The sequence below is a fragment of the Podarcis tiliguerta genome, assembly GCF_965153285.1.
Source record: "Podarcis tiliguerta genome assembly, chromosome: 4".
NCBI lineage: Eukaryota > Metazoa > Chordata > Lepidosauria > Squamata > Lacertidae > Podarcis > Podarcis tiliguerta.
The window spans coordinates 62,669,750-62,691,984 of record NC_139537.1 but is presented as its reverse complement, the minus strand read 5'-3'; the positions used below and the strand labels follow the sequence as shown (position 1 = coordinate 62,691,984).

The window sequence follows — 22,235 nt, the reverse complement described above, 5'->3', positions numbered from 1 at the left end:
AGAGGAATGCAAAACCTCCATACTTCTCTCAAACCTGAAGACAGGCACACTTTTATGCCTACGGTTCTAACCCCCCCCCCCCACAATCATCTCTTGGTAATTAGATGTTCCTGATAATTCAATGCAAGAGGGAGGAAAAAAGAAAAGTTTGGCGAAAACACAAAGTGCAATTCAGGATCTGGGTATAAGTATAATAAAGGCTTCCCCTTGTCAAGTAACCACATGGGTCCATCAAACACAGGGATGGAATTTTTTAAAAAATCCTTCCCTACGTCCCCTATGGTGATGCCTGCACAATCTCAGCACAGTCGTACCTTGGTTCTCGAACAGAACGCGTTCTGGGAGTCCGTTTGACTCCCGGAACCATTCAAAAACCTAGATGTGGCTTCCAATTGGCTGCAGGAGTGTCCTGCAGCCAATCGGAAGCTGCCGAAGTCGTGCCGGATGTTTGGCTTCTGAAAATCGTTCAAAAACCGGAACACTCACTTCCAATTTTTGATCTTTTGGGAGCCTAAATGTATGAGTTCCAAGGCATTTGGCAACCAAAGTATGACCATATTTCAGCATATTAGTTGTGCGCTCATATATATTTATTATCATCATCTGTAGTCCAAGGGCATTCAGTGTGGCTTAAAGTTTAAAAAAAAAAACAACCTCATTAATCATTTAAAAACAACAACATCAGCACATTTAAAAAACCTAAAACACCAGCATTTAAAACTGGTCTAAAATTAACCTTAAAAGGCCAGGCAAATAAAAAGGTCTTAACCTGGCTCCAAGAAGACATTAACATTTGTGCTATGCAGGCCTCCCTGGGGGGAGCATTCCACAACTTAATCATTGCAAAAATTGCACTGACTGCCAATTAGCTACAGAGGTAAGTTCAAGGTGCTTGTTTTGGTGTATAATAAAGCCCTATACAGCTTGGGACCAGGAAACTTGAAATATTCATCTCACGCCTTAAATATCCAGCCAATCAATGTGTTCTATATATGAGGGCTTCCTGCAGATGCCATCTTTTCAGAAAGTCTGTACTGCACAACGTAAGGTGCTGTGAGACATGCCCATTGGAATTTTCTCCCCTTAAATATTAGACAGATACCACCTCTATTGTCTTTTCAGCACCTTCTGACGACCTTCCTCTTCCAGCAAGACTTTCTGTTTTGGAATTGTTTTTAAGATGCTTTCATTGTTTTATCACTTGTTGTTTGCCACCCTAGGCTCCTTTGGGAGGGTGGGATATAAATTCACTAAATTAATAACATGTTGTTGTTGTTTAGTCGTTCAGTCGTGTCCGACTCTTCGTGACCCCATGGACCAGAGCACGCCAGGCACTCCTGTCTTCCACTGCCACCCGCAGTTTGGTCAGATTCAAGTTTGTAGCTTCGAGTACACTGTCTAACCATCTCATCCTGTCGTCCCCTTCTCCTTGTGCCCTCCATCTTTCCCAACATCAGGGTCTTTTCCAGTGAGTCTTCTCTTCTCATGAGGTGGCCAAAGTAATATGTTGTTGTTGTTGTTATTATTATTATTATTATTATTATTAGTTATTATTATATGTTATTATTATATATAATAACATATATAATAAATAAATAATGCAATACAAATTAATTAAGGGGCAAAAAAATTTGTTCAGATCTGTTATACTAGCAAGGAACATGACATTTTCGACAGAAAGAGCCTAACCTCTCTCTAATATTTTCCCTCCAACATGGCTGTGAGGAACAGACTGCTCCTTTTAAAAATTAACTGTAGTTTAGGGTGTCATTTCAAACCAAAACTGTAGCTGATTTAACCATGATTAATGAAGATAAGCAAGCTTTATAAACTATGGTTAGAAGTTGGCTTGTTTCCATTAAGCATAGTTAAGATGAACCATGGTTTGTCTGTTCATATGACACGGCAAACTGCAGCTAATCTAAAACACTTCCAAACTGCTTATTACTTCCACACTTGAGGGGAGGGGGCATGCAAACTTGAGGGTCACACAAGAACATCCTCATGAAGCTAATGCAGTCAGAGTCTGCCATATGTTGTTCAACTTGTAGTTAAAACTCAACAGGAACAGAATCAAAGTTTCTCACTTTCTTGTATTAGTTTGGACAGAAATTAGTCAAAGGTAACTTGAGTGAAAAATCTGGTTTGAATACTTAGAATCATAGAATCATAGAATCATAGAGTTGGAAGAGACCACAAGGGCCATCGAGTCCAACCCCCTGCCAAGCAGGAAACACCATCAGAGCACTCCTGACATATGGTTGTCAAGCCTCTGCTTAAAGACCTCCAAAGAAGGAGACTCCACCACACTCCTTGGCAGCAAATTCCACTGTCGAACAGCTCTTACTTACTTAAACAAGACATCCATACACCTTTTTGTAGCATAAAGGTATTGACTATGCATGGATGAGGTAAACACTGCACAAGACCCATTTACATGTTCCACAAAGACAAGAGGGTGAGGTGCTTGAAATTACATTGTGCTCTCCAGCAGAGTGATTTCTAGGCAGTAACTTCAGTATGAAAAATACAAACAAGGAAAAAGAAAAAGGTTAAATGATCAGAGCTCTTTCTTATGATAACATGCAGATAGAAGTAGGTATGTGAATCAGCAGGTACGGTTTCTAGAGCTGCAGCATTCTTCCTGTGATTAGTCATTCTTCTGAGATATATATATATATATATATATTTCTTAATTTCTAAATCCAGGCGAAGGGACAGGAAAACAGTACAGAGCACTTTCATTGTGGTGCACTTGCTACACAGCTGCTTGTACTAGATAAAAAAAGGAATAATTTACCATAGACAGATGACAGTCACGACTCTTACTTTCATTTCTCCCCTTTTGTCATATTCTGGGCAGAATCATTTTACAACTCTGCATGCAGCATCAAATGGGACACAAAGCAACCAACAATGCAATTTAACACCCTTCAGTCTAGCCTTACTCAATAAGTGGGTTCAGAGCTTTGGGGTTTCACTGTCTTTTGTCCCTGGTGCCCAAAGGTGTCATTACTTATTACTCTGGTGTCTCAGACCTTCATCCTCAATCTTACCCACTCAGTGGTACTATACCTGCTGCATCAGGGGAGCAGGTGGCACTGTGGTCTAAACCACTGAGCCTCTTGGGCTTGCTGATTGGTAGGTCGGCAGTTTGAATCCCCACAACGAGCTCCCGTTGTTCTATCCCAGCTTCCACCAACCTAGCAGCTCGAAGGCACACCAGTGCAAGTAGATAAATAGGTACGGCTGCGGCAGGAAGGTAAACAGCATTTCTGTGCACTCTGGCACTCGTCATGGTCCTCTGGGTGCCAGTAGCGGTTTAGTCATGCTGACCACATGACCTGGAAAGCTGTCTGTGGACAAACACTGGCTCCCTCAGCCTAAAGAAAGATGAGCACCGTACCCCATAGTGGCCTTTGACTGGACTTAACCATCCTTTACCTTTACCTTACCTGTTGCATCTCCTATTACCATCTGCCACGGATGCTTCAGTTGAGATTTCTGCATTGCAGCAGGTTGGACTAGTTGATCCCAGGGGTCCCTTCTAACTCTACGATTCTATGATTCTATAACATTGTTTTGAGTTTGGGGGAAGGGGATGCCCCTAAGTGTTAAAATCTAATCAATGATTCAAATTCCCAGAATGGCCAGGCTAGCTTCTTGGTGATGGGTCATTAAGGGAACAAAGAAAGAGGATCTGTACCAGACTGGCAGTTAGAAAGACAAAGTTGAGAATTGAGTGGTGTTAGCTAGAAGCTAGAAGCTGGAAGAAAAGCTGCAGGCTGGGAAGCAAGAGATGTTTGATCTTTGTTCGAATCCAAGGCTGCAGCTAAGGGAGAAGCAAGGTGTTAATGCTGTGAACCCCTCCATTGTAGGATCAGGTTGTATATATGTATAAAGAAACCATAGATCATAAAGACACCACAATCTCTGCTGTACCTCATTCCAAAGGAAACGTGAACCCTGAGTAGGTGCCTGGAACCCCTAGAATCTCACACCACTTGGAAATTGGGGTGGCGTGTAACAATATGATAGAATACCACCGCATTTTGTGCATTAGTTTAAAGCTTCCATTTTTTGATTTACAGCTGCAATTGCATCATGCACATTTAACTGTAAGCATAATATGAGGAAAGGCACTGGCAGGCTATAAGGGCAGCACAGAATTCTGATAATCTCAGCATTGTTTCTTTTATCAAAGTATTTAGCTGCAGAAAGATATTTTTGGAAACAGGAAGTCTGGGTCTATAAACGGGTATAGGGCTCATAGGGAGAGGTATGTCTGAGTCTCACGTGGTTACATACCATGCCTTCATAACTTCCTGGCACTCTTCCCGAAATATACAGCCCTGATGCCTATCATTTATCCGTACCTCTTCTCTTGTCATTTTAGCAATCTCAACTGAAAAAAATAAGTACCTTTGTACTTTGTACAGTATCTCTGTTGATACTGCACAGGTGAACAGAACTACAAAAATGTAGTAAACATCTGAAGAGATTTGATAGCAAGGCTGTATTGTGCAGAGACAGCATGTTTTATTTAGGTCCAATCCATTACATTATCCTGCACATGTATCTCCTTCCATTGTGTGTTTTCCAAAGCACCTACATCCTTCTGAGCCTCTGCAGCACCTCTAGACTCTGAATATCACTTGCAAAGAGAGAATACACATTCCCTCCCAATTAGTGAATCAGCTTGCAAAGTGTGCATGCCTTGTTGAGCATCTGCCATACCCCTTATCCCATCTACAGCTGCCTTTCAGAGAAAAGGTGTATTCTTTCCAATACACAACAGCACATGAAAACACAGTGAGATGGTACTGAGATAATTCAGCGCCAAACAATTTAAGACCGTTCCCTCCTTCTCCCTGCCCATAGTCTACCCAGTTACCCATTGTTATATACTGAGTCAAGCAGCCCTATGGGTGTGCCACCTGCCCTGCTGCCTTCACCGCCAGTTTTGGTGCTGATTTCAGCTGAAATCATGTCCGAAATCATGCAAGATCTTTTGGCAACAACTTGTCCAAATCGGGCAAGATATTGCCTGAAATTGGCACTGATGCTGGTGCTGCTCCTCCACCAGAGGCGGATGCAGCAGGGCAAGCGGACAAGCAGCGGCAACAGTTTGGGAACAACAGGGCAGGGACAGGCAGTGCTTCCCATTTTGCCTCAAGTGGATGAGCTGCCCCTTACAGTAAGACAAGGCATCCCCGTAAACAGAAAAAAGAGCACAGTATTACTTACCACATGGCAAAGAGTTGCTGTACAGTGCTGTCTTATTATAGACCCAGTGATCCTTCCTCCAGCGAACAGTGGCGCCATCTTGGCAATTTTGAGTACGGAATACTTCTCCTTTAGGCCACATTCTGAACAAATACAGTTCACCAACCATTCCACTTGAAGAATTTGAGAGTGTGCCAGGGTTCTGTGAGCAACCAAGTAAAAGCTGCCCACCTGCAGCAAGTGGCCGAGTTATATTAATTTTTTCATTTATTTTTTCTGTACCATTTACATATATATTCACTTGCTGCGGTTCACTTCGCCATCCTGTGCATACCTGGTACCAGGTGTCCTCATCCAGTTTCTCTTCCCAGGTTATATTTTCACCAAATAGCCAAACAGTCAATTTGCCTTGTCCTCCTGTAAGCCCAATTTCATAACAATCTGATGCTGGCAGATCGCAGTCTGGTTCCTTTTTGTAGACGAATGCCGTCCAATCGTTTTTTGGGTCATATAGTTTAAGATGAATGCAGAATGTGAAGTTCATAAGAGCAGGCACAGACGTTGCAGGTGACAAAGTCCATACTTCTTCACATGAGGTATTAAACACAGCTCTGTAATTTCCTAAGAAATTATTCTCAGCTGCAAGAAGAAAACAAACTTTTAAAATCATTTTGTACAAAAATGATTAGTTTCTGCAGCACTTTTATGACTTCCTGTATCTGACTTTCTGAAATCTTATGACAAAGTAGCACTATGGTTCAAATTCACAGATTTCCTCATATCATCTGGGCATTCCTAGCATACACATCACCTTCTGATTTCTTATGCTATCTGGCTGACATGGGAGCATAGCACCATCCCTTTCCATACAGATAGGCAGTGCTTTTTTCTGGGAGGACGCAGGGATACACATACCCGTAAACATGTCGTGAATCTAAGTTTGGCCTCATTGAGGAGCAGTATTTCAACATGAGTAGGAAAATGAGAATACCCCTAAACATTTTTTAATAGAAAAAAAGCATTGCAGATACCACATGGATAGAACCTCAGCTGCATTTCCTTTGCACATCATCATTAACCCTTAGAAAATTACATTCACACTGGCATGGGAAGGAGTTACAGTGTAGACTTCTCCCAGGGATTTTGGGCTCTCTCATGTACAAAGCCCAGGACACCCTAGAGGCAAACATAAACCCTGCCACTAACCCCTATCTGCATTCCCAATATGCATATATTTTTAATAATTTGAAATATGCTAAATAGTGATCTACTGAAGCAAAGAAATGGATTAGACAGATTAACTGTCATGTTTTCAAGCATGATTAAGTGCATGTAAATTACATCCAAGTGCAACACTCATGGCTGAAGCATAATTAGAACCATTTTGTGACTGAGTTACACTGCTTATATAAGAACACAATTCAAATGTGTTTAAGAGACTGGACAGACATTACTTTGTGTATCTGGAATGAGAACTAGCAAGCCTCAGTCATAGCCTGTCCTCTTCACTTCACCCCATTTCTGCCAGACAGAAAGCAACATATGACCCACTTGGCAAAATGTTGGAGTTATCTGTTATCATATTTCCCTGATCTAGCTGCCTCTCCAGTTATGGATACAAATATACCTGGTATTTAGGATAGATCAGGCACAGTGTTCTAGCCAACGAGAAAAGAATAGTTTCACGTTGTATATTGAAACCGTAAGTAGTTTAATTAAACTGAATTTAAACATCTAAAATAATTTTTGTTCAGTTCCTTTATTATTGGTGCAAATGAAGTTCACTTCATAATCTTGGGCAAGCCACGATCCTGATTTATCTTACTGCATATGGTCATGGTATGACAGACAGCATACTTTGAAAAGCGCTATAGAAATGTTTGGATTGAATTATTACATACAGTGGTACCTCAGGTTACATATGCTTTAGGTTACATATGCTTCAGGTTACAGACTCCGCTAACCCAGAAATAGTGCTTCAGGTTAAGAACTTTGCTTCAGGATGAGAACAGAAATTGTGCTCCGGCGGCACGGCGGCAATGGGAGGCCCCATTAGCTAAAGTGGTGCTTCAGGTTAAGAACAGTTTCAGGTTAAGTACGGACCTCCGGAACGAATTAAGTACTTAACCTGAGGTACCACTGTATATCCATTTCACTGGTTGACTTCTGTCAAGATACAATTCATTCAAGACTATTGTAAAAGAAAATATAACTGACATTTTTTCCAGGGAAAAATAATGGAAAATAAAATCTTACCTTTGCCAGAATAAGCCAGAAACAAATGCAGGAAAAAGAGAGAGAGAGAAACCTTACATTTTAGTAAGATTTCATGAAATCCTGTAGCGCAGTTACGATATACTCCATGGACAATCATCCTAGAATGCAGAAGAAAACATCTGAAAATTACTAAATACTTGGTGCCAAATACTTAGTACCTAACTAAGTCATACTCAGAGTAGGACCACGGAACTTACATATGCTCTGAGTATGGTTTAGTCAGGTATGGCTCTAAATATTAATTATCCTACATGAGAAAGATTTGCCCCCTTCACTTATGTCTGTGTTTCTCAAACTTTGTTTTGGGGTTCCCATGAGTTTCTTCAAAGCATCTCTGTAACACTGGGCCCGCTTCCTCGATAAATAGGCTGTCGTTATTTTCACTTGCAACATTATAGCTCATGGTCTCAGTTCATAGAGGGCACCAGTGAAGCACAACAGGTCTGTCTTAATCTGTACCAACCCAAGACACATTGATGACTGAGGCAGAGAAGCAACCACTAAAGGGGCATGGTAACAGTACTCAAAGCTGGCCAACTTATTTTAACACCTGGTACAAAAAAAACTCTCTCCTGTGCCTATTCCCTTCCCTGGCAGCAAAATATAATAATACAGTAAATGACTAATAATTTCCTGCCCAAGATCAGCTACCTGAGTTTGCCAACCCACTCTAACTAATGTTAATGCCCACAATTTCTGCAGTGTGCTGGGTTTCCATGACGGAACATGGGGATTCTCAACAGCTGTGGAAAGAGTTTCCGAAGATAAAAGTATGAAAGCAAAGTATTTGTCTAGAAGGCGGTTAAACTAACTACATCACAACTGAAAATAGCAGAACACAATTTGTGTATTCACAGATACATTTCATTACCAAGATTACCAAGAAGCAATATTTTTTCTCCTACAACTATTTTATTTAGATGACTGTAAAAGAACTTGCACACAGTTTGTCTTAAAAATTATTGGAAGTTTGCTGTATATGGCAAGGATGGAAAATGGGGATCAGTTTTATTCACCAGACTAGGAGACAGGAATATCAAGAAAATGCCTCATCCGTTTGATAAGAAATTGATATTTTTTGCACCCATTAGGTTTCAATTTTAGCTCACAGTTACTGCTATATAAGCAATGCTAATTTGTGCACTATGAATTTTTCTTCCTATGAGATTGCAGTTCTAGTACAGACTGATTTACAGTATATGATATTTAAAGGTAGGTCATGTTTCCACTTAAAAACCACATATATCTGATACAAAATCACTTTATAGCACAGAGCATTCCAGAGCTTCCTGGAAATCAAAACCAGTTAAGCAAATTCTTTGCATAAGCTGTAGAGCCCAGAATTAACACAAAGCTTAATAATTTATTATGATTTGTTAATATTAATAATAAATGGTAGCATACACTAGACTAACATCAGCCTGTGTCCTTGCAGATGTTGTTGGACTCTAGTTCCCATCAGCAAATGGTCAAGGATAATGGGAGTTGTAGTCTAACAACCTTTGGAGGGCCATCTAGCCAAGTGTGTCAGTTCTGACCAGCAGCAGTTCTCTGTGGTTTGAGGCAGAGGTCTTTCACATCATACGCCAGGGATTGTACTTCTCACATACAAAACAACCTGCCCCCTAAGCAATAGCCCCTCCCTTAAGTTTAATGTAGTATAGTACTCTTAATAGATCATTTAATAAGAAAATATTGAGCCTGCAAATAAGTAATAATAATAATAATAATAATAATAATAATAATAATTTATTATTTATATCCCGCCCATCTGGCTGGGTCTCCCCAGCCACTCTGGGTGGCTTCCAACAAAACACTAAAATACAATAACCTATTAAACATTAAAAGCTTCCATAAGCAGGGCTGCCTTTAGATGTCTTCTAAAAGTTTAGTAGTTATTTTTCTCTTTGACATCTGGTGGGAGGGCGCTCCACAGGGCGGGTGCCACTACCGAGAAGGCCCTCTGCCTAGTTCCCTGTAACTTGGCTTCTCGCAGCGAGGGAACCACCAGAAGGCCCTCGGCGCTGGACCTCAGTGCCCGGGCAGAACAATGGAGGTGGAGACGCTCCTTCAGGTATACTGGACCAAGGCCGTTTAGGGCTTTAAAGGTCAGCACCAACACTTTGAATTGTGCTCGGAAACGTACTGGGAGCCAGTGTAGGTCTTTCAAGACCGGTGTTATATGGTCTCAGCAGCTGCTCCCAGTCACCAGTCTAGCTGCAGCATTCTGGATTAATTGTAGTTTCTGGGTCACCTTCAAAGGTAGCCCAAATAGAGCGCATTCCAGTTGTCCAAGTGAGAGATAGCCAGAGCATGCACCACTCTGGCGAGACAGTCCGCGGGCAGGTAGGGTCTTAGCCTGTGTACCAGATGGAGCTGATAAACAGCTGCCCTGGACACAGAAATGACCTGTGCCTCCATGGACAGCTGTGAGTCCAGAATGACTCCCAGGCTGCGCACCTGGTCCTTCAGGGGCACAGTTACCCCATTCAGGACCCCATTCAGAAGCTCATAAAAGCATCCAAGATCATTGGAGAGCATCCATATCAATGTTAAAAAATAAATACCAGCAAACCCCTCCCCAATAACATCCAAGATGAACAAACAGTCTGATGACAGGCAGCTTCCAACATTGCTGTGTCTAAGTTATCCTACCAATAATGAAACCCCAGTCATGTTCTTCGTTGTTTAAGTTGGATACATACAACATTTCATTCTAGAGTCAATGGACACTGAGTGCTAGTTTTTTCTAGTCCACAAACAATCTAGAGTTATTGAATATTTTATTGCCCCTGAAAAGCACTTTTTGAGAACCAGGTTTCATCTGAAAACAAAAGCTGATTGCAGCTTGATTCTGCATTACACCACAGTGTGTCCATTTGAAAACAAATGAAAACAGATGTAGGCAATGGGGGTGAGGATTATACACCTGCCAAATGAGATTGTGCTTGGATGCATACCAAGATCATAATCATCACTATATTCTAAATACCCCTGGGGCACATGCAGGGAGGAAAAGGTGTGGATGACTGAACCAAGATGAGAGTTTTCAAACACGTACCAAGTAACCACACCAACCCTGGTGGATGACAGGATCTAGAATCAATCTAGATTGAAAGTAGGTTGAGGATGATCATGAACAATTACAGAAGGAGGAAAACTATATTTTTATGCTACAAATGGATTAGTAGGTATGTAAACCAAGCAACCATTGTGGAATGTGAAAATTTGTGATTCTGCACACTTGGAATAACCCAAAAACAAGAGCATTGAAAGCTTACTTCCAAATGCTTTTTCTGTCTTGCTTGGTGAGTGACAGATGGGACTCGTCAACCTAGGAAGATAGTCCATCTAGGAGAAGGAAAACTCAATTCCTAAACCTCTGCTGCCTTCCAGATACTCATTCAAGAGAAAGACTTCAGGAGTAAACCGAGGAAACATCTGTACACACTTGCCTTGCAGGTCATCTTTGGGAGAAGAAAAGGCTAAAAAGTAAACCCTACACAGATCCCAAATGGAGTCCTTAAAATTGTTATATGTATGTCTCCTTCCAGCAACTCCTGCAGCCAAGCTGGTGCCAAATGTATTGCTCTGCTTTCCTTTAGACCACATCAGTAAGGCAGAGAGAAGGGTCTTGTTGTGACAGCAGCACCATAATGTCATTGACTGTCTTCCTTCTTCAGAGCAACTAAAGAAAGGTCAAGCCCTAAGGTTGAGAGCTGGCACCTTCACAAAGTCTGAATATTTGTACTTGGTTTAATTGTGTAACAGTAAGGTTTAATGTATGCAAGGTGCTCATAGTTCTATCGTTTTGGTTATTCTGCTAGTTTGCTTTTTTAAAATTAATTTATGTTTAAGAAGCACCCAATTGGATCCTATCAAGGTCCACCAATTCCAAAATTCCATTTCCAAGAGTACTGTCCAGCTGATGCCAAGTGGGAAACCCATAAGCAGAACTAACCAGGTCTGGGGAACCTTCAGCCCTCCAGATGTTACTGAACTACAACTCCCATCAGCCCCAGCAAGCATGGCCAAAGACAAAAAATAAATAAATGACAGGAGTTGTAGTTCAGCAACAACTAGCGGCCCAAAGATTTTTTATACCTGCTATAAGGCAATAGCCTCCCTATGTTGTTGGTACCAAAGCATCAGGAATTCAGGCAATTCTTGTAATTTTAATGTCAAGTCTGAGTGAAAATGCAATATGATAGAGTTATATGATTTTAAACAAAGCAGAATCTTTTGATAGCAGTTAATTAAAAATAATTCCAGCACAATCTGCAAATGTTCTGTTGTAGAAAGGTTCTCTTTATATCTCTTGAGTATTTTAACAGCATTGTTAACATTAATTTTCTCCCATGAAGATAGCAGTATTAGCACAGTGATGTCTGTTTGCCCACACTGTGTTGTAGCAGTCGTTCTCTGTTCAAATCTAAGTCAATACATGGACAAAAACCACAAGGACTCATCCAACAATTAGTACTCCATTACATGGCTCCCTGCCTGTTCCTCCCATTACTTGCTGTGGTTATTAGAATGTGAATCTGCTTGTGTGTGTCCAGATTGGCATACAAAAATAGTAAAAATATTTTTTTAAAAAAAAGCTTGGCACAAGAAAGTATATGTAATGGGGAAGGTATAAACACTGGAAAGTTTTATGTCACTGTGAAAACTAGCAACTGGTTTAATAGAAGCAACTTCTTTATAAAATATCCTTTTTTTCTGTAGGTTTTTCCAGGAGGCACTAAGGAAGCAAGCCACATCACACTGAAGTCAAGAGAGCTGTTCCCATGCACTAATGAAGTGGCTTTCTTGAAGTCCTTTACTGGCTTACTGGCAATATATCAAATATATTTGTAGCAAATGGAAGAAAAAATATGGTGTTCCTTTTTTGAAGTTTCATGGTATTGCACAGAAACTTTCTGGCACCTTAAAAAATAATAAATAAAAAAAAGAGTGTTAAGATTCCATCATGTAAAATTTGCTGGTGGAGGTAGGTAAAGGTAAAGGGACCCCCTGACCATTAGGTCCAGTCGTGGCTGACTCTGGGGTTGCGGAGCTCATCTCGCTTTATTGGCCGAGGGAGCCGGCGTACAGCTTCCAGGTCATGTGGCCAGCATGACTAAGCCGCTTCTGGTGAACCAGAGCAGCGCATGGAAATGCCGTTTACCTTCCTGCCGGAGCGGTACCTATTTATCTACTTGCACTTTGACGTGCTTTTGAACTGCTAGGTTGGCAGGAGCAGGGACTGAGCAATGGGAGCTCACCCCGATGCGGGGATTCGAACTGCCGACCTTCTGATCGGCAAGTCCTAGGCTCTGTGGTTTAACCCACAGCGCCACCCGCTGGTGGAGGTAGGTGACTTTAAAGAGGGATCACTGAAAGGATTTTTGTTTATTTGCTGTTGTTTTTTATGGGAGTTATGCTGTATCTGGAACACTGGTAAACTGCATTCTAAATCTCCCTGTCTACTAAATCCTGCACTTTACAAGCAGCTATGAAACACCTTCATCTAGTTAGTTGATGCTACAGGGATAGTTAAAATAAACTTTGGCTTAACTAAGCACAGTATCAAAAAGCATAGAGGAGCAAAGCAGCTGAAAGTTACTCACCGGGAAGCCACACAGTCTCTGTAAACCATAGTTTGGCTTACCATGTCATGCGAACCAGGCCCCTGTGTTGTGCCTCAAATGTGCTTTAAAGGCATATTTGTGTGCAGCCGCATTTAGCATCTTACCTCTTTACTCTAGCACGGGTAATTTAAGATGAAGGAGCCAGCAAGCAACCATTCACCACACAAGCAGGCACCTTGCACATGGAAGCAGTGCAGGCAGTACACTAGCTTTCTTGTTTTTACTTGTATTCAAATGAATTCGAAATTTAAGAGGAAGATGTGTTGTCAGAGAGGTAGAGGGAAGGTTGACATATGGTTCACATGACATGGGTAGTGAAATCTTAGCTTAAATCAGTACTCTGTAACTCTTACAGCTCATGGCTAGTAAGGAGAAAGCTTAACCACAAATCCCAGTTCAGACCCTTTGCCAAGCCATCACAACAGCGAAAGAGACCAGAGGGGAGCAAAGCTGCTGCAAGCTTCTCTCTAGGAGTCTGCACATTTGTGTTGTGTTGCCCCAGTAAGCCATATTTTGGCTTGCTGTTTCATGCAAACCAGCCCATGCAGAGACGTACAATTGGAGGAAGGTGTTGGGAACAAACACCAAAAACAGGGATGGAAATCCCAGTGCAATCAGATAAAGCAATTATGATGCTTTGCTCTGTAGGTACAACATATATGCTAGGTATCTAGAATACAGGTTGCTGTGAACTGCAGTCCCAAATATGTATATGCAGAAATCCCACTGAAATCAATGCAAGAAGCCTCACTCATATATTGCTTAAAAGAGTTGGAAGCCCTTATCCATGGTAATAGTGATTTGTGACTATGACTGCCATCCTATTCTAGTTTTAATTCTTATTAAACTTCTGCAGAATCTAACTGTGGCAAGAATATTCCCCACAATGAAATCACCAGCTTCCCATCCAGATAAAAATACCAGGTCATAGAATCCTAGAATCATAGAATCATAGAGTTGGAAGAGACCACAAGGGTCATCGAGTCCAACCCCCTGCCAAGAAGGAAACACCATCAGAGCACTCCTGACATATGATTGTCAAGCCTCTGCTTAAAGACCTCCAAAGAAGGAGACTCCACCACACTCCTTGGCAGCAAATTCCACTGTCGAACAGCTCTTACTGTCAGGAAGTTCTTCCTAATGTTTAGGTGGAATCTTCTTTCTTGTAGTTTGGATCCATTGCTCCATGTCCGCTTCCCTGGAGCAGCAGAAAACAACCTTTCTCCTTCCTCTATGTGACATCCTTTTATATATTTGAACATGGCTATCATATCACCTCTTAACCTCCTCTTCTCCAGGCTAAACATGCCCAGCTCCCTTAGCCGTTCCTCATAAGGCATCATTTCCAGGCCTTTGACCATTTTGGTTGTCCTCCTCTGGACACGTTCCAGTTTGTCAGTGTCCTTCTTGAACTGCGGTGCCCAGAACTGGACACAGTACTCCAGGTGAGGTCTGACCAGAGCAGAATACAGTGGCACTATTACTTCCCTTGATCTAGATGCTATACTCCTATTGATACAGCCCAGAATTGCATTGGCTTTTTTAGCTGCCGCGTCACACTATTGGCTCATGTCAAGTTTGTGGTCAACCAAGACTCCTAGATCCTTTTCACACGTGCTGCTCTCAAGCCAGGTGTCATCCATCTTGTATTTGTGCCTCTCATTTTTTTTGCCCAAGTGCAATACTTGAAATAATACAGATACATTGAGAAACCAGGTAGACACAGCTAAGACAAAACAATTCCTCCAAGTTGACCCATCTTGCCTGCGTCTTGCTGCTGATGCAAGCCAGGGCAGACCCTAACCTACAGTCAAGTTATGTAAAATCTCCTCTCTGCTTGCTCCTCTTCTCTCAAAAAGTCTGTGCCTTATCCGTTTTGACCTGTCTACTATCCATGTCTCCAGTGTCTTCCTTAAATACAGTTGATCACTCTTTCTTGCTCTATGCTCTATGTTTCTGTGATTTTGTCCTCAGCTTGTTCCACCATATTTGCATAAACAGTCTTCCTGTGTTTCCACAAGGAGAAGCTTTCCTTCTCTTTCTGTCTCCTCAATGGGGTTCATCGAGGAACTGCTCTTGCACCTTTATGCAGATGACACTTAGCTCCACTATAGAACTTTCTCCCTCCTCCAGGTTCAATCCTTGGCATCTCCAGGTAGGGCTGAAAGAGACACCTGTCTGAAACCACAGCCAGTCAGTGTAGACATTACTGAGCAAGTTAAACCAATGCTCTGACTCAGTATATGGCAGTTTTTAAATGTCCCCGTGTCTGATATTTCCACTTTTATGTTTCATCCAGTGTGGTGTAGTGGTTAAGAGTGGTGGACTCATAATCTGGTGAACCGGGTTCGCGTCTCCGCTCCTCCACGTGCAGCTGCTGGGTGACCTTGGGCTAGTCACACTTCTCTGAAGTCTCTCAGCCCCACTCACCTCACAGAGTGTTTGTTGTGGGGGAGGAAGGGAAAGGAGAATGTTAGCCTTTGAGACTCCTTTGGGTAGTGATAAAGCGGGATATCAAATCCAAACTCTTCTTCATCATCATCATCCTTGTATTAAGACTTGCTTATCTTTCCTCCAAAGCCCTTCTTTCCTTTTTCACACTCCATGATGTCGCCATCCTTGCAGGGATAAAGCTTTGATAGCTCTCCCTTTTCTTCACTTCCTATATCCAGTTACAGGTAGGTAGCTATGTTAGTCTGCCGTAGTCGAAACAAAAGGGTCACCAGACCCTTATATATAGTGAGTGGGTGGGGAGGGGTATTACTCAGTAGGGTGGTGGGAATGGGTGATTGGCTGATAGGTGTGGTAAACCTGTTGACTACTCTAACGACTGCAATTGGTCTTACAGGAAAAAGCAAGGGCTGAGATAGCTAAAAATAGCTTTATCATGTATAATGAGATAAGAATCCAAGCTATTTTTAGCTATCTCAGCCCTTGCTTTTTCCTGTAAGACCAACTGCAGTCGTTAACAGTCGTCAACAGGTTTACCACACCTATCAGCCAATCACCCATTCCCACCACCCTTCTGAGTACCGGTAATACCCCTTCCCACCCTCTCACTATATATAAGGGTCTGGTGACTTCTGTTTCAGTGTATCTGAAGAAGTGTGCATGCACATGAAAGCTCGTACCAATAACTAACTTAGTTGGTCTCTAAGGTGCTACAGGAAGGAATTTTATTTTATTTTCTTCCTATATCCAGTCAGCCAGCAAAGCCTGATGCTTCTCTCTTTACAACACTGAGAAAAGGCAGGCTTTCCTATTGGCAAAAACTGAGGTTCATGCTCTCACCTTAAAGGTAAAGGTAAAGGTACCCCTGCCCGTACAGGCCAGTCTTGACAGACTCTAGGGTTGTGCGCCCATCTCACTGAAGAGGCCAGGGGCCAGCGCTGCTCTGGCGAGCCAGAGCCGCACACGGAAACGCTGTTTACCTTCCCGCTAGTAAGCGGTCCCTATTTATCTACTTGCACCCGGGGGTGCTTTCGAACTGCTAGGTTGGCAGGCGCTGGACCGAACAACAGGAGCGCACCCCGCCGCGGGGATTCGAACCACTGACCTTTCGATCAGCAAGCCCTAAGCACTGAGGCTTTTAACCACAGCGCCACCCGCGTCCATGCTCACACCTTAGCTACTACTATAACCTTTGCTCTCTGGTCTTTGGTTGCCATTGCTCAGCAAAACATCCTTTACTTCTATCCAGAACTCTATCACACAGCTTGACTGTGTGATAATCAGACCCTTCATCCTTACTTTCAAACTCCCCCATGCCACTTCTTTTTCTACTCTCATACTGCAATGCATTAGTTGCTGGTGACCATTGGGACTGGAAGGGTGGAAGGCAGGGAGGCCAGCAGTAGGTGGAACCAGAGCCAACAACAGGCACAGCCAACAAATTCTAATCTTGTCCCCATGCTCCTCCCTGTTGAGTTCTACAAGGGTAACACTAAGATTGCTGAGGGAGCTGACATGCAGTGCTATAGCCTGGACTGATGGCAGTAAGAAGGCAGACAGGTGGGGGCCGGGCTGAGGGCAGACTGAAATTAGTGGGCAGTGTCCCATTAGCCTTAATGGACCAGCCTCCACTGCATTCATGATCGTGACTTTCACTCCTCCAGCTCCATCGCCATCAACCATTCAAAGGTTTCCTGCTTCTTCAGACAACTCCACCTCTTCTCTCTTGCTGACTCTTATGCTTGGAATTGCCTCCTTGCAAGTTGCATGGTGCCACTCCTTCCATCAACTCTCTCTTCTCCCTTACACACTTTTTCCACTGAGTTTGGCAGAACCCTTTAGCTCACATACCCCAATGTAACTAAGCCTAAGTATAATAATAGGCACTTATTTGCAGAAAAAGTGCAGGGTATATAAGCAAACTTTACACAAGTTTAACCTGCTTCTCAAATAATTAATAATAGTTAAGGAGCCAGGGCTGTAGCAATGGTGGAAAGGGGGAAACTGAATAAAACTCCCTTAATTTGAAGCTCTGGGTATTTAAAAGCCTGTAACATTTTACTCTGCAAAAATATAAAGTATGCAAGCAGATTCTACCTAATTGCTCATTAAATAAACAATTTATTTGTTTATTATTAAATAAACAAATAAACTTCCAGTGTTCTTGTCCATGAGCATGAAGGCACCAAGAAGATCCGCAAGCAATATTATGATTATGATTATGATTATTTAAATTTGTTAGTTGTTTTATCTAGCCCAGGGCAACACAAAGCAACATACAGCCAAGCAAACCAAGCAATAGGACACGTAGCCTTTTTTGTTTGTTTTAAACATCAAAATATTCCACAAATATGAGCAAGAGAAATCTCACAATTCCTAAAACCTGCCATAAAAATAGTAATATGATATATCAGGTCCATTTCTTTTTCCTGGTTTGCAGCACTGCCATATACTATCCCCACTCTTGCTTGTTTGATAAACTACCATCACAAAGATCCAAAACTGTGAGTATGCCCAATAGTGAAGTCTTCACCTGCATCCAGTGACCCTAGTCCCAGATGTACAACAACAGAACTGAACACATGCCCAGCGAACAAAAAAATCTGCATTAGACAGGAGGAAAAAAATGGAAAGGGAGGATGATTTAAGGTAAGTGCACTGAGAGTAAATAATGAAACCCAAAACCACAGAAGAGACCATTTTAATACCAGTGTGAAACACACCTGCCATTAGAACAATGCAGTGTACAACATCTGACACAACCTGGCAAATTAGAGCATGGTGCTGAGCACTTTTCAATAAAAAATATTTAAGAGTGAAAAGTAACATTAATTCCTCCCCAAAATCATAAAAGGGTGAAAGGTGACAGGATGAAAGTCATGTCCCAGCCAAAGTTAATTTCAATATGTCACTGGTTTCAATGGGAAAGTTAAGCATGTGCTTAAAAATACCTGATTTTGAAGTGTTCGCTGGGTGCATTTCACCCAGATTGATTCTGCTAGTAAATCATTCGGTTTTTTTTCTTTCATAAAGGATTGAACTTGTATTACATTTCATTAAACTGAGGAACTCTTTCACCTTATCCCTAAACATACTGAAAAACCTGTTCAGCCAGCCATGCCTTCTATATTATTTGCAACCTAATCTTCATTATTTTAAAACAAATGTATTGAGATTGGGCAATGTGCTGTCAGAAATGTAAAAGACAAGCATTACAGGCCCTTTTAAGTGCTGTTCATCAGACATCCCATAGAAATTACATTTAAACAGCTCTGGGTGTTCTTCTTTGTAAAGAAAAACAGGGCATAACTTGACTTTTTTTAAAAAAATAAAAAAGCAAACATGAAATGCTCTTTACATGCACTTAGCAATACATTTCCTTCTTTTTCTTGCTCCAGTTTGGTATTACAAAGAATAAAAAAATATGTGCCATGCGATGGTAAAAGTGCTGAAGTTTGCAATTCTACAGGAATAAAGATGTCTTAGTTAGAATATTGGTCCACCCAGCCCAGTATTTTCTACACAGGAAGTCATGAATGTGGTTCCTGTGGACACACAAAGCCTCCAAGCCCCTCACTGTCTTCTTTGTCTGGAGGTGGTGAGGATGATACCTTTTTCTTGTCAAGTACCTCGGGTTACATACGCTTCAGGTTACAGACTCCATTAACCTAGAAATAGTGCTTCAGGTTAAGAACTTTGCTTCAGGATGAGAACAGAAATTGTGCTCCGGCGGCGCGGCGGCAGCAGGAGGCCCCATTAGCTAAAGTGGTGCTTCAGGTTAAGAACGGACCTCCAGAACGAATTAAGTACTTAACCCGAGGTACCACTGTATAGAGCTAAGGGAGGAAGCTGGAAGAGTGGTACTGTTCCCCACTTCTTTCAGCTCTTCTTTCAGATTGGAAAAGAGCACCACTCTTCCAGCTCTATGTGCTTTTCAAGGCTCACATTAACTCTACCGAACTTGACTTTCCCCCAATATCCCTTTGGAAAGTATGGGTGTGTGCATACACTCATTCTTTCTGTATGTCAAGGAGGGGGCTGATTCAGGGGAGGTGGGAAAGAAGCAACCAGCAGAGTATTACCCACGGGACAACCTCAAAAATCTCAATTTGCCCACAGACTAAAAAGGTTAGCAACCCCTGGTTTACACTGACTGCAGTAGTTCTCCAAGGTTTGACACAATGCACTCATCCTGACTGACATGGAGACGACAAGGGTTGAACATGGGAACACACTGCCACTGAGTAACCACAGGTATCTGCAAGCAAGAAGCCTTGGATAAGGTGGGATTAACTCTTGAATAAACATACAAAGGATTGGTTCCGCTGATTTAAATTGGAGAGTTACGCTTGTCTCAACTCTCCCAAAGAAATGAACAGGGCTTAAAAGTGTCCAAGTTTGGTTAGAAATATATTTTAAAAATAAAAAAATTGTTCAGTAGCCCCTTAGAGACCAACTAAGTTTGTTCTAGATAGCATCTAGTAGCTGAAGTTAAGCACTTCAAGCAAGGATTGTTTTATATATACTGACCCAGAAAAAAGTCCTATTGATTAATTCAGTGGACTCATTTCCTAGCAGGGGAAGTTTAGAAATGCCGCCTTAACATGTTTAATTCTGTCCCACTGAAATTAATGGGCCTGAAAAATGCTTTAACTTTGCATTGTGCTAATGCATATGACTAATGGGTACAAGGTGACCTATTACAGTCCACAGTAAAAGACACCTCCACAGTTACCTCAGGTAAATTAGTTACACCATAACACACTTTATATTTGCAAGATTAGATTAATTGAACAGAGGTAAAAGACACATCTCTTCTTGTTCTTACAAGGCATACTGTGGGGCTGTTGTTACAATCTATGCTACCGGGTTCTTTTTCCTTTGTTATTTTATCTCAAATAAAAAAAATCAATAACACAGATTGAATTCCCAGATCCATTCAACAATTCCGGAAGAGTGGGAAAGCCGGTACTTTTACCTCCTCTCTCCAAAAAACTTTCAAACACCTCTTAGGAGCAGGTGTGACAAGAATTAAGTGGGTGTTAGGAGATGGAATAGCTATCCTTTCCACTTGGGTATCCACTTCTTTGCTTCCGACTTCTTGCCTGCCAATTCCTGATGGGATGTTTTGTTTCTGCCTAGAATGTTCAGTTCATATTAAGTTCATGAAACATCGTTACAGATTTAGCATTGTGTAGACAAACCTTACACCTGTTGATCATTCCATGACCACAGCAAAAAGCACATTTCGCTTCTAATCCAATAAACTAAACTTGTGAGGAATCTTGAAACTACTTTGCCTTTTCTTTAAAAAAAAAGAAAACGTGTCATGTGTCTTTGGCTCTTTGATTCCTGGCTTGACTTCCCTTCGTCTTTCTCTGGAGCTTGACTGACGGAAAAACTGAATAGAGAATTTCCCTCTGCCTCCCCAACACAAGCATCTTCCTCATATGAGCCAGTCCTTGAACCCTTCAGCGGTTGAAACCATTGCTACTCCTCTGGGGGAGCTTCCCCCGCTCCATTCATCCTTTGTCTAATTACGCAGCCCAAATAATACGCTCTTTTTTAAAAAAAGAAAAAAGACAAGACTCCTCCCCCCGCACAGATGGCAAACTTGTATGAGCAACTCGCTCTTTTTGCCTACGGTGCCTCCCTGACCCACCTCCTTGCCCCGACGGCAGCTGGCGACGTCTGGAGGACGACAAAGCAGCGAGTGCCCCTTCTCTCACCTCAGTCGCTCCAGCAACTTGCCCTGACCGTCGCTCGCCTCGGGGTCCCAACGAGGCGTCTGCTTGAGGCGGGAGCTTCCCTCGCCGCCTCTCCCCTCTGTTTGGGCGCCTAGCAGTCTCTCCCCACCGCCACCCCGCCCTGCGCGCGACCCCTTTCAAGACGCAGACACGCACCTGCGTCTGCCCGGCTCCAGCGCCCTGAGCAGAAACTTGGTCCTTCTCTCTCCTTCTTCGCCCCTCGCCGCTCTGTGGTGTGGAGGCACCCGGGCGCTTTGAAGTGGAGGCGAAAAGGCGCGGCGCAGCAGTGGAAGCGGCAGCGCGGGGAGGAGGGGAGGGGAAGGAGGGGAGGCGCGGGCGGGAGGAGGAAACTGGAGAGCCGGAGACGACGCGGGGCAGTCCTAGCCGTCAGGACGGGGTGGGTGTTCGTGTCGGGGTGCTGGTGGTGGTGGGCGCACGTCTTTCCCTCCTCGAACTTCTAAACCGACAAAACTAGTCAGAATGAAGCAGAGAGGAGGATGCTGCCCGGCTTGACCATCTGCCCCCCACCCCGTGTTGCCCACTCTGACTGGCAGCAGCTCTTCGGGGTCCCAGCCAGAGAGAAGTCTTCCTTCCAAGCCACCTGCTGCTGCTACCTTTGCCAAGTGGAGGTACAAGTCGAGGAGACTGCACCACTAAGCTGAAAACTTCAGCACATAGTTTTACATACCACAGGCCTCTTAGTGGCTTGATTTAGGTGCACCACAGCTTCCCATACTAAACTGCGGAGGAACACAGTGGAAATGATGTCAACTGCATGGTGCCACTAGGGAATGGCTGTTATACGGCCACTTGTACAGGGAAAGAGCTGGGGGTGCCTATAAGTGCTTCCATGGAGAACTATGGGAGCCCCTTGACCATCAGTGTTTTAAATAAAGGATTC

General features: G+C 42.7%; 1 protein-coding gene and 1 long non-coding RNA gene across 3 annotated transcripts in view; both read right to left on the bottom strand.

The window, feature by feature from the left end:
• ADGRG2 (adhesion G protein-coupled receptor G2) overlaps nt 1–21,627 on the bottom strand; it is a 43,968-nt gene extending 22,341 nt beyond the window's left edge. For both annotated transcript variants that reach the window (XM_083439380.1, XM_083439379.1), the window contains exons 1-3: nt 21,491–21,627; nt 7,483–7,601; nt 5,248–5,865 (exon numbers count right to left, since the gene is read on the bottom strand). In XM_083439380.1, coding sequence (XP_083295506.1) covers nt 5,248–5,865; nt 7,483–7,600 — 736 coding nt within the window. In that variant the 5' untranslated portion in view covers nt 7,601; nt 21,491–21,627. The remainder of the gene's footprint in view (nt 1–5,247; nt 5,866–7,482; nt 7,602–21,490) is intronic.
• On the bottom strand, nt 15,684–16,907 carry LOC310676562. Its single transcript, XR_014510618.1, has 3 exons — nt 16,760–16,907; nt 16,179–16,427; nt 15,684–15,954 (listed from the first exon to the last, which is right to left on the bottom strand). It is a non-coding gene; the product is annotated as an uncharacterized lncRNA (long non-coding RNA).
• Nucleotides 21,628–22,235: the final 608 nt, after the last annotated feature.